We start from the raw sequence: 12,727 nt of genomic DNA, 5'->3' as shown, positions 1-12,727 counted from the left end.
TTGGACATATTTTTTTTTAAAATCTGCAATTTATCAAGTTAGAATGTTTACAGTCAGCGCACAAGACAGGACAGAGAGTCTCTGAGGAATCAGAAGGCTTGTTTTTGTCATAAACAAATCTGTTTATAGCATCTGAATTGTTTAGAATTGTTTAGCATTCTTAGTAAAGTTAAAGCGTAGTTCCCAAGATATTTGAATACATGAAGGTTGTTCTTGTTTGCTTTTTTTAGAATGATGATATAGAGACTGATATCAACAAATTGAAACCAAAGCAGGAGTTGGGAAGACCAACAGAAGATCTAAAGATGTATGAAATTTTTTTCCCAGAACTTGTGGAAGATTTTCAGGTACGTATATTAGTACTTTGAAAAGAATTTTTAGAGCTCATGAGCAGAGGCGTATCTAGGCAAACTGGAGCCTGCGGAAAAACCTGAGCTTGGCACCTCGCCTCCTTCCCACCCCGGCCCAGCATAGGTGGCCACCCTCCTTCACGTTGACCAAACAATATTTTTGTGCACCAGCTCACAAAACACCTCATACCCACAGCAAAACATACATGGCTCCCTCCCCACCACTTTCCTAATTGTGTCCTCACACCAACCCTATGAGGTAGGCTGCTAGCCTGAGAAACAGCTTCAAACCAGTGCAAGGGGAATTAACTTTTAAGCATGTAAATCTCTCACAAGTCACCCCCCATCTGAAGGTTTACCAAACAAACGTCAGCATCATCTTCAGTTCTGCTGCTGCTGCTGGGCTCCCTGCTCAGCTTGCCTTTTCCTGTGCCTGCCGGCGCCCGGCTGCCGAGGAGAAGGCTTCTGAGTACTGCCACACTTAATTTAAGGTGAATAAGGCACGCTGGGTCAGAGGGAGGGGAGGCGGAGCTCCCCAGTCCTGCTCCTGGGAGCTCAGTGGGATTTCTCCCCCACCCCCTGGACACTCCAGGCCACCGTACAGAGTGAAGTAGGGGACTCACGAGCTTTGAGGCACTGGGAGGGCAGTGGCTCTGTTTCAGTCTTGTGATGCTTGCTGGGGGCTTGCTCAATCCGCAGCTGTGTGGAGGAGGGAGAAATGTTTTGGCGCCCCCCCATGTGACCTCAATCGATGCGCCCGGGGACAAGGGGTACCCCATGTCCCTAGGCAAGTATGCCAGTGCTCATGAGAGAGACCCAAGTAAGTGAGGCTTTTGCTAGGTGCATCTGCCCCTTTTATTGAAAGAACTTGGGCCAGTAACACATTCATAGTTTAGCCTCCTTCACAGGGTAGTTGTGAGGATAAAATGGAAGAGAGAAGAATGCTCAAGGCTGCTTTGAGTCCCATTATGCAGAAAGGTGGGGTATAAATGAAATGACTGAAAATATGTTCTGTGTTCTTATGCTTCCACATTTTTCTGTTTCATTCAAAATGCTCCCCACTCTTGACTCCCATTTTTCCTTTCTTCACCCAGCCTGTATTCCTTCTGGGGCCCTTTCCGCACGGGCGGAATAGAGCGCCCCAGGGACAGCAAAAACGCCATCCCTGGGGAAGTGTTCGCACAGGAGCAGCAGCGCCTTCCTGGCCGCCCCGGAGCGGCGTGAAGCCGCCGCTTTAAACCTCGCCCATCGAGCGAGGTTTTTGAAAAGCGGCAGCTTCCCGCCAGTGCGGTGCGAACCACACCAGTGGGCCACCGCCGCTTTTCCCGTTGCCTCACTTCTTCTTCCAGTGTCGCTCTGAAGGGCTGGAGGGACACGCCCACACTGCCCTCCGACCCCTGGAGGTCGGAGGGTAGCGTGGGCGTGTCCCTCCAGCCGTCCAAAGCGATGCTGGAAGAAGAGGTGAGTGGAGGGGACTGAAGGAGAGGCGGCTTCGTGCAGAGCCGTCTCTCCAACAGGGGAGAAAGTTGGGGCTTCTTGCACGCTACGGTGTGAACAGTCCCCGAGCCTCCACCGGCATAATTTATGCCAGTGGAGGTTTGTTTTCACCACCGTGCGGAAACAGCCTGGGCCTCAAAGCTGCTTCTCTATAGTAATTCCTTAAGCCTCAAAACATAGTGGGAAGCCCTGAGAGGGATTGTATCATTTAGAGGTTGTTTATCCGATGCATAAATCAAATATTTAACCTCTCTCCTTTTTCATTTTCTTTTTAATATTAAGGAATATGACCTAGTTTCCAAGGAACCAAAGCCTTTGTCAACTGAGGTATCACTAGGAGGACCTATTATTGTTCCTACAGCTGGTGACGAGCTGTCTCCCACAAATCATGTCCTAGAAAGTCCTGGGAAGGAGAGTCATCCTTTGCAAATGGAGGACTGTAATAAAAGGCCCATCTCCTTCGGTTTGGGAAATAAAAATAGCAATGCGGACAATAGTTTGCAGCATCGAGAGGGTCAGATGAAACTGCATTCGTTGTGCCAGTGCCTAAACCATGAAATAGTCAAAGGCTTGGACCGAATTACTTTGCAGAACACTGCCAAAAATGAACAGTCTTACAGTTCTAGAGCAGTGACCCCCAAAGAGTTCAAAACTAGCTGTGAAGAAGTTACCTGCAGTAAACCCTCACAACATGTTTCATCCCGTGGAAGTGTTTTGTTGGAGGGCCAGCCTGTCCCGCTAGGAAAGCTGTGCTGTTCTGGAGCTGATCTGGAAGAGGAGGAAGTACCCTGCTCAGTTTCTTTGGGAGAGCAAGGGATGCTGGATGTGCCCGATCTGTTACAGCTCCATGACCCAGAACTTTATATCGAGATAGTGAAAAATACCAAGTCTGTCCCTGAATATTCAGAGGTGGCTTATCCCGACTATTTTGGACACCTGCCCCCACCATTTGAAGAGCTCATTCTTGAAAGGCCTTATGGTGTTCAAAGGTGAGTTTGTTTCTGTAATTGCTGTTTTGTGTGAAAACTAAATCTTAGATGATGACTAATTTAAAAACATTGGCTGTGCTGTCAAACGTTTGTGGTTCTAGGTCAGAGGTCTGCAACCTGCGGCTCTCCAGATGTTCATGGATTACAATTCATAAGAACATAAGAACATAAGAACAAGCCAGCTGGATCAGACCAGAGTCCATCTAGTCCAGCTCTCTGCTACTCGCAGTGGCCCACCAGGTGCCTTTGGGAGCTCACACGCAGGAGGTGAAAGCAATGGCCTTCTGCTGCTGCTGTTGCTCCCGAGCACTGGTCTGTTAGGGCATTTGCAATCTCAGATCAAGAGGATCAAGATTGGTAGCCATAAATTGACTTCTCCTCCATAAATCTGTCCAAGCCCCTTTTAAAGTTATCCAGGTTAGTGGCCATCACCACCTCCTGTGGCAGCATATTCCAAACCCCAACGTTGCGTGAAGAAGTGTTTCCTTTTATTAGTCCTAATTCTTCCCCCCAGCATTTTCAATGAATGCCCCCTGGTTCTAGTTCTAGTTGGCCATGCTGGCAGGGGCTGATGGGATTTGTAGTCCATGAACATCTGGAGAGCTGCAGGTTGCAGACCCCTGTTCTAGGTGTTAGTCAATATGGGTGAATAATCTTCATCTTGAAATTCTTTTTTCTCTGAAAAATGAGAGAACATCACCTTTAAATAATTATGCCAATTTAGAAATTTAATGGTCAGTAGCATTAGTAATGTGAAATGTGAAAATAGGTGATAGTCTGTCGAACTGAGAGTTCACTGAGACACCCCATTTAAAATATCTCCGCATTCATAGCGTGTCCTGGGACAGTCTATTATTTCTTATTTTCTCCCTCTGCAAATGCAGAATAGCAATCTAATCACAGAAATGTTGTATGTTATTACCAAATGTTTATACATTGCTTTGAATACTCAAAAGTACTGTATGATTCATGGAATTACCATCAAAAGAATAGGAGTTTTAGAATTCACAGATAATATGTCATCTCAACCTTTGTTCCTTTTCTTCCACAAGGAAGAAGAGAACAGTTGACAAGCACATGCAAACTCTGATGTGTGTGAAAGAAATACCGGATATTTCTCCTTCATAACATTGGCTCTTGAACTCTTTTGGGGCAACAATTGGTAGTAGATGGGTGTATGCAGTTTCCTGAGCTTTGTATTCCAATTTAATGGAGCAAAAAATCTAGATAACTTCATTCAATGATTAAGTCTCATTTTCCCTCATCTCTGTCATGATCTCTCTGTCCTTTCCAAAAATAAAAAAATACATGTTTTACATGATTATAATAATAATAAGCCTTTATTTGGCATAACAATAATCATAACACAATAAAAAACCTGAGATAAAAGGTACACAAATACAAAGGTTTAAGATAGAATATAAATTATTAATTGTTCATCACCTCCAGTAAAAATCGTGCTACCAATTCACAAGTTTCATTGTCAGAATTGTCCAGAAGGAAAGGAAGTTTACCTGATTCTCCCATTTCACTAGGTATCCTAGAAAGAATATTGGAATATTTTGATCTGATATTAGCAAATTTAGGGCAGCAAAGCAGTTGATGTGCCAATGTTTCAATTTGTTGTTCACCACAAGAGCATACCCTTTCGCTCATTTCAAGGTTGTTAAATCTACCACGCATAATAAAGCGGAGGAAAACATTGGAAAAGCCGAGAGCAAATGTAAGGAGGCTCTTCTCTGCATAGGATTAGTCAAAAAATACAAATAGGGAGCCATCCTGTTTTGATATAGGGGTATTGAAAGATGTAAGGGTGAACAGGTTTTCATAGCAGCCCTAAATAAATTAATCCATTCGCTTTCCAACAATTTTTGTTTTAACAAGTTGTAGGATTCTGAACTAGATAGCGGGAAAAGCGAGTCGAGAGATATACCAAGTGATTCAATCTTTCTTTCGATCAGAGAGAACCATGGGCTAGCCTGAGTACATTGCAAGTTACTACCAAATTTTAGGACATTGTAATGCATAGGTGGCCAACCTATGGTGCTCCAGATGTTCATGGACTACAATTCTCACCAGCCCCTGCCAGCATGGCCAATTGGCCAATGAACATCTGGAGCACCATAGGTTGGCCACCCCTGGCATAGAATCTTCAGCAATTCCACATCCTCATTGATGTTGACAAAACTCTTGGAAAGATAACTGGAACCTTAGGTATTCTCTGATTGCACATCATATGCAAATATGTTAATTTTTAGACTTGCCTTGGTCAGGTAATTTCTGGTTCCATGTTTGTAAAAAATCTGACTTCCACAGTAGCCAAATAATGTAGGCAGACTGTTCCTCAGGCCGTTTCTGCACGGTGGCAGAAACATCTGTCCACCGGCATAATTAGAGACCACATGGTCTCATGCGGGCAGCGCAGAGGCTTCTGCAACCCGCAGACGCTTGAGGTAATCCCGTTCACCTACCTCTCCTCCCTGCACAGCTCTGGATGGCTGGAGGGACACGCCCACGCTGCCATTTGACTTCTGGGGGTCAAAGGGCACCGTGAGCGTGTCTCTCCAACTCACCTGAAACTGTGAAGAAAGAAGCAAGGTAGGTGGCTCGAAAGGAACACTAGGCTGACCAAAGTGAAGCCACCTCACGCCCGGTTAAGCTTTTGCACCGTGCCAGCAGGAAAGGCGGCTGCTTTTTTGAACAACAGCCTGAAGCTCAGGAGCGGCGAGTTTCAAAAGCGGCATTTTTGCACCAGTTGGGGGGGGCGAGCATGACCGCTAGCTGTGCAAACAGCGCCCCAGGAAAGGTGTTTTTACCGTCCCTAGGGCACTTTTTTCTGCCAGTACGGAAACAGCCTCAGATTATTAGTAAATGAAAGTTCTTGCATGAATAGCAAGATCACATCCCAGGTATCCTTTGTACTGACACAGGATGGGGGCTTGCCGCTCTTTTTAATGAGTATCTGGTACAGTTCTTGTAGTGAAGTTTAGAAGAACTGATTCAAACTCACCACTTATTTCCTGAAAATTGCAAACATTCCAGATAGACTGGCAATTCTAAATTTAAAGCTTTTCCTAAGGCTAGTATGAGCTCGTTAGATTTAATGGAGCAAGTAAGACCTTTCCATAGCACATTCCCTAATCTTTTTTTTACCGGCTATACATTATTCAGTTTGTTCAAATAGGGCATTTAAACAAGGATATTCAAATCCAAGGCTTTGCAGCTGTACTGGGTGGCTGTAAATCTGACAAATAACGTACAAGTAACTTGTTGTGGTGGGTTTTCTGGGCTGAGTGGCTGTGGTCTAGTAGATCCATGGCCACGCAGCCCGGAAAACCCACCACAACCAGTTGAATCCGACCGTGAAAGCCTTCGACAATACAACATACAAATACATTTCACCAGCCACACAGTGATCTTTATTGGCTAGCACTTCTAAACTATTCATATGTTTTATAGTCTAGACATGTACGTCCAATAAAACTGAAGACAGCAACATGTCCACAGGTGTCAAACTCGCAGCCCTCTAGATGTTATGGACTACAGTTCCCATCATCCCATGCCAGCATCATGATGGGAACTGTAGTCTATAACATCTGGAGGGCCGCGAGTTTGACAACTAAGATCTGACCTCCCCCTCCTGGCTTTTCCTTTCCTGTTGTTTGTCCTTTTTCCCCTTTTTATTTTTTCTTCCCCTTCTTAGTGAATGAATGATAGATCTGGGGGTGGGAATGGCATTTTATTAGAAATGTGTTTTTTCTCCTATAGGGAATACATGGCGCTAGAGATTAGTCTATATTGTATTATTGTTTTAACACTATTTTACTGTAAGCCGCCCTGAGCCAGTTGGTGAAAGGAAACCCAAGTTGTATTTCTAAGCCTCTGTGACTGGTTTATAGGCTGATTCTTCTCCATGTAGAAGACTGATAGCATAAATTTTTAGCACCCTTCAAAGAGTGGTGGAGTCTCCTTCTTTGGAGGTTTTTAAACAGAGGCTGGATGAAGATATGTCGGGAGTGCTTTGATTGTGTTTGTTCCTGCATTGCAGGGGGTTGGACTTGGTGGCCCTTGTGGTCTCTTCCAACTCTATGATTCTATGATTCTAAGTCTTCTTTCTTTTCTTATAGCTTAGATTTAATAGGTGGCACTATACCTTTCTAGACAACAACTGGGAAACTTTACATGAGAGCGCTCTCTGTTTTTTATAGGACAAAAATTGCCCAGGATATTGAAAGACTGATTCATCCTAGTGACATTGTAGACAGAGTTGTATATGACCTTGATAGTCCCAGGTAGGTTCCATTGTAAGAGTCCTCATTCTAACTCTTCTTTACAGTCTGGTATTCTCTTTTCAGTTGTTTAAGAGAAGGTAAGTGAAGGTGTGATATAGCCAGACCGTTTATACTGTTATAAAGTCCCTGGAAACTTGTCATTATGCTAGACAGAGACAATTAGAGATGAACAATCTGTATCACTCGTAATATGAGTTTGAATTGTTTTGCATTTTCATGTCAGTTCTTCTGTTTAAAAATTCACCTTCATTAATGTCTAAGACAAATTCATTGCTACATCCGTCCTGTATTACAAACCAGTATATTTTATCTGATTGGATAAGTTGAGTGTTTGCTAGCTGTGGGGAAACTTTTTCACATTAGTTTAATGAGGAATTCCACATTAGTCTAATGAGGAATTCCTGCACTAGAGACCCCGTATGATGTAATTTTGGAAAATGTTCTGGGGTTCATACTTGGTTTATGAAGGGAAGTTTCCAGATATGATTGTTCGTGTAAACTTTAAGCACATCTGGGTCAATTCCCCACTTGCTGAATCGACCTAGGTTTGATCTGGGTTTGATCTTGGTACTCCCCACAGCCGCTGAGTTCAACGCGAGTCTGTCCCAGCTTCGCCCCCTCCAACTGTCAAATTTCCAACTCCACCAGGGAGGTACAACTTTTTCAGTGAACCTAGGTTGAACTCAGGTCAAAGCCGGTAAAGTGGGGAATCATCCTCCCAGTGGCTCTCCAGATCAGCCAATCACAGTTCAGTGTTTTGGGCATGCGCAGAACAGGAAACTCACGGCGGGGTAAAGCGCGCCTTTTAAAAAACATTTTCCTTCTTAAATACGAAGCGACGGCCATGCATATAAACAGCGCACATTTACATGCTGCTTTTAGCTATGTAGAGCACTGCTTTGTGGCTACGTTGCCGTCATGTAAAAAAACAAAAACAAAAAAAGGGACGCACATTCACGTTTCCCGCTGTAGAACAGCAGCCAATCAGGAACGAGCAGTGAAGAGGCAGCAAGGTGATCCTGCCCTCTGAGCTAGGCTCCGGCGGAACGACCTTGGCTGCTGTGGGGAGTAACAACGGAGTCGACCTAGGTCAGTACTGTTCAGGGACCCAGGTTGAACCTAGATCGATTCTCAAGTGCAGAATCAATCTTGTAGAGCACAACCAACATTTTCCTGTGAGTGGATGCTGCATGACAAGGTAAGTAGTGGTGAACTATCTAACTTTAGGGGAAGGCTGCCCCCCCCCAACTGATTTTCTGTTTAGGAACCCTTAAAAAGATTCCAAGGATTCCATCTTAGAATGGGGTTGGATCTGATCAACTTCACCATCCATTCTGAGGAGTGGGTCGGAGCCTCCCTGTAAGAAAGTGAAAGAGTAGGTGAAAAATAGAGAAAAGATACGCAGTCCTGCTAGATCAGCGGTTCTCAACCTGTGGGTCGCGACCCCTTTGGGGGTCGAACGACCCTTTCAGAGGGGTCGCCTAAGACTCTCTGCATAAGTGTTCTCCATCTGTAAAATGGACAAATGTTAGGGTTGGGGGTCACCACAACATGAGGAACTGTATTAAAGGGTCGTGGCATTAGGAAGGTTGAGAACCACTGTGCTAGATAAAGGCATATCTCATGGAAAGTGAGAGGGATGCTTCGCTTCCACATTCTCCATCAGTGAGCGCACTGTCCCCAGCCATTTCTGTATTTGAGAAGGCTCAGGTGGTGAATCAGAAGACAGGGGCGGTTCCTGGTTCCAACTGACTCGAGACCCTCAGCTGTAGGGTCATCAACTTTGGTGATGGGCTTGCCACAGTTACTGCTATTCCTTGTTTCCCATCAAGGGATGGAGAGAATTTCATTCATTATTCCAGAGTCGGAACCAACAGTCATGACAGGGAGGCAGCAGAATTCAGTTCTGGCATGGAGAGAGGGTTTGTTGGAGCTGTTGTTTGAGTCATCTATGGAGAAGAGTAGTGTAATCTTGTCTGAAGAGGCCTCAGAGGAGATGGCAGAGACTTCATCTGATGAAAAAGTAGTGAAGGTGCCTGAGGTCTTTCCATCCGAGAATTTAAGATTTAAGAACATAAGAACAAGCCAGCTGGATCAGACCAGAGTCCATCTAGTCCAGCACTCTGCTACTCACAGTGGCCCACCAGGTGCCTTTGGGAGCTCACGTGTAGGATGTGAAAGCAATGGCCTTCTGCTGCTGCTGCTGCTCCTGAGCACCTGGTCTGCTAAGGCATTTGCAATCTGAGATCAAGGAGGATCAAGATTGGGAGCCATAGATCGACTTCTCCTCCATAAATCTGTCCAAGCCCTTTTTAAAGCTATCCAGGTTAGTGGCCATCACCACCTCCTGTGGCAGCATATTCCAAACACCAATCCTGCGATTGCGTAGAAGAAGTGTTTCCTTTTATTAGTCCTAATTCTTCCCCAAGCATTTTCAATGTATGCCCCCCTGGTTTCCTAGTATTGTGAGAAAGAGAGAAAAATTTCTCTCTGTCAACATTTTCTATCCCATGCATGAATTTTTATAGACTTCAATCCTTATCCCCCCCTCAGAGCGTCTCTCCTCTCCAAACTAAAAAAAAGAGGTCCCAAGCGGCTGCAGCCTCTCTCTTCACTTAAGGGAAGGTGCTCCAGTCCCTCAATCATCCTCGTTGCCCTTCTCTCTGCACTTTTTTCTATCTCTTGATATCCTTTTTGGAGATGTGGCACGACCCAGAGAACTGAAACACAGTTACTCCAAGTCGCGGTCGCACCACTGCTTTATATAAAGGACGCATGACAATCCTTGCAGTTTTATTATCAACTCCTTTCCTAATAATCATCCCCAGTTATAGGAGTTTGCCTTTTCACAGCTGCCATGCATTGAGTTGACATTCCCATGGAACTATCAATTAGGACGCCCAAATCCCTTTCCCTGGTCTTGTGACTGATGGCACTGACCCTGTATGCATGTATGTGAAGTTTGGATTTTTTGCCCCTATGTGCACCACTGTACATTTTGCTACGTTGAACTGCATTTGCCATTTCTGAGCCCACTCACCTAATTTATCAAGGTCCGCTTGGAGCTCTTACGCCATGATCCTTTGCGGTTCTCACCACACTACATAATTTGGTATCATCTGCAAACTTGGCCACCATGCTACCCAGCCCTACTTTCAGGTCATTTATGAATAGGTTAAAGAGCACTGGTCCCAAAACGGATCCTTGGGGGACACCACCCCTTACATCTCTCCATTGTGAGAATTTCCCATTTACACCCACTCTTTGCTTCCTGTTTCTCAACCAGTTTTTAATCCATAGGAGGACTTCCCCTCTTATCCCTTGATTGCTGAGTTTTCTTAATAGTCTCTGGTGAGGAACTTTGTCAACTTTGTTGGAGCGGTTGTTTGAGTCATCTGTGGAGAAGAGTCGTGTAATCTTGTCTGAAGAGGCCTCAGAGGAGATGGCAGAGACTTCGTCTGATGAAAAAGTAGTGAAGGTGCCTGAGGTCTTTCCATCAGAGAATTTAAGATTATACGCACAGCAAATGTTCCAGTGGCAAGGGAGCTGAATATCGAGCTATCGAACTCAGCCCCAAAATCTAAATATAATGTTTTGAAGCATTTTTTTATTTGGAATTGCCTAGGTTAGCAGCATTCCCTATGTTGGAGGGTTTTGTGGAGCGTTTGAATGAACTGCTGCCCAAACCAGCAACTTGTTTTGCAATTGCCCAGAGACTGGAGAACTTTTATTGAATCACAAAGGGTATGTTCAGGGAAGTAAAAAGGTAGGAAGGTATCACCACGGACTTTATCAAGACGGATAGTAGGAACAATTTGAAAGTGTTACAATTCATCAGGGGTACAGCAGAGCCCTAGCAAGGCATAACTCCGGTCGGGGCATTCAGGAGCTCTGCACCCCAGAATGCCCACATCACGCCCCTGAACCGGCACATGCTCGGTGCATCGTGCACACCCCCGTCCCCTTGGCACTATTCCATTGGGGTATAGTCAGAAGTGGGGTCCAACCAGTTCTCACCACTTCTCTAGAAGTGGTTACTAATTTTTTCTGAGTGCCGAGAAGGGGTTACTAAAGCAACCTCCCTGCCCAACAGGGACTGGAGGTGCGTGTGTGCGGCGGCGCCACTGTTTGAATCCCACCACCATCGGAACCTGTTATTAAAAATTTTGGATCCCACCACTGGGTACAGTGTCCATTAGGTATACGTGCACATTACACTAGGGCTCACTTTTTATAGTCTGTGTTCTTGAAAGGTGTTTTGATTCAAGAATTCTGCAAGGCAGTGACTTGGTCACCAGAGGAGATGTTTAGAAAGCTTTATGTGCTCGATCTGCATACAAGAAGGAAGTTGCTGTGGGGAAGACTGTTCTTCATTCTGTTTTTCAATAAAGGTTGTGTTTAGAACATAAGAAAGAGCCTGCTGGATCAGACCAGAGTCCATCTAGTCCAGCACTCTGCTACTCGCAGTGGCCCACCAGGTGCCTTTGGGAGCTCACATGCAGGAGTTGAAAGCAGTGGCCTTAAGAACATAAGAACTAGCCTGCTGGATCAGACCAGAGTCCATCTAGTCCAGCACTCTGCTATTCGCAGTGGCCCACCAGGTGCCTTTGGGAGCTCACATGCAGGATGTGAAAGCAATGGCCTTCTGCTGCTGCTGTTGCTCCCGAGCACCTGGTCTGCTAAGGCATTTGCAACCTCAGATCAAGAAGGATCAAGATTGGTAGCCAGAGATCGTTTCAGTGAGATGTTTCAGTGAGTGAATGAGAATTCCACTTGCCTTCTTATATGAGTAGCTTGGGAATATTCCAAATGTGGGACCGCACAGAAGTCATGATGATGAAAACAGGGTTGCACTGTAAGTGCTGTTCATTGAGTGGTTTTCTGTGCAGACTCACATACCCTCCCTCCTGCCCGGCTTGAGTTCTGACTATGGGAATGGTGGCAGCTGAGATCGAACTGAAGGGAGGGCATTTCGCCATTACGTTACCATGGGGGGGGGGGCATGATCATGAGGAACATCTAATGGCAGGAGTGCCCTCTAGTGGAAAATCTTCAGACTTTTCCCATCGCGGGCTCTGTGCATGCACAGTCTTAATGTGTTTCCTTCAACAGAAGACCACTTGATGAACAGCAGTTACAGGTAAGTGCAACTGTTTTATACTGAAAGATGATTGTGTCTAATGCGGGCTGCTAAGCTTTATTAGAAAGAACTTGTCATTGTCTTCTTGGGAAAAGGTAAATAGGATGCGGTTGGGCTTTAGCCCAAATAATGCATATGAAATAAAAATCGAGTCAGTTGTAACATCGTTGGGTTTTAGAAGTACGTGGGAAAGCGCAACAAGCCACTCTTGGATTAAACCCCTCGATTTCTAATCCACTCTATCTTTGTTATGTAATGGTGTCCCTTTATAGCAGCGGTTCTCAACCTGGGGGTCGTGACCCCTTTGGGGGTCGAACGACCCTTTCACAGGGGTCGCCTAAGACTCTCTGCATCAGTGTTCTATATCTGTAAAATGGATAAATGTTAGGGTTGGGGGTCACCACAACATGAGGAGCTGTATTAAAGGGTCGTGGCATTAGGAAGGTTGAGAACCACTGG

The 12,727-nt window shown here is 45.2% G+C and overlaps 1 protein-coding gene across 4 annotated transcripts in view; it reads left to right on the top strand.

Annotated features, from left to right (window-relative positions):
• The window catches only part of LOC125434701 (cytosolic carboxypeptidase 1-like), a 74,034-nt gene that overhangs the window by 39,644 nt on the left and 21,663 nt on the right, over window positions 1–12,727 (top strand). For 3 of the 4 annotated variants that reach the window (XM_048500280.1, XM_048500279.1, XM_048500282.1), the window contains exons 13-15: window positions 231–347; window positions 2,130–2,836; window positions 7,045–7,128. In XM_048500280.1, coding sequence (XP_048356237.1) covers window positions 231–347; window positions 2,130–2,836; window positions 7,045–7,128 — 908 coding nt within the window. The remainder of the gene's footprint in view (window positions 1–230; window positions 348–2,129; window positions 2,837–7,044; window positions 7,129–12,727) is intronic. The other variant, XM_048500281.1, reaches the window with a different exon arrangement.

This window comes from Sphaerodactylus townsendi, linkage group LG06 (genome assembly GCF_021028975.2).
Source record: "Sphaerodactylus townsendi isolate TG3544 linkage group LG06, MPM_Stown_v2.3, whole genome shotgun sequence".
Taxonomy (NCBI): Eukaryota; Metazoa; Chordata; class Lepidosauria; order Squamata; family Sphaerodactylidae; genus Sphaerodactylus; species Sphaerodactylus townsendi.
Note: the sequence above shows the minus strand (reverse complement) of the source record. Positions and strands in the feature narration are given on the sequence as shown.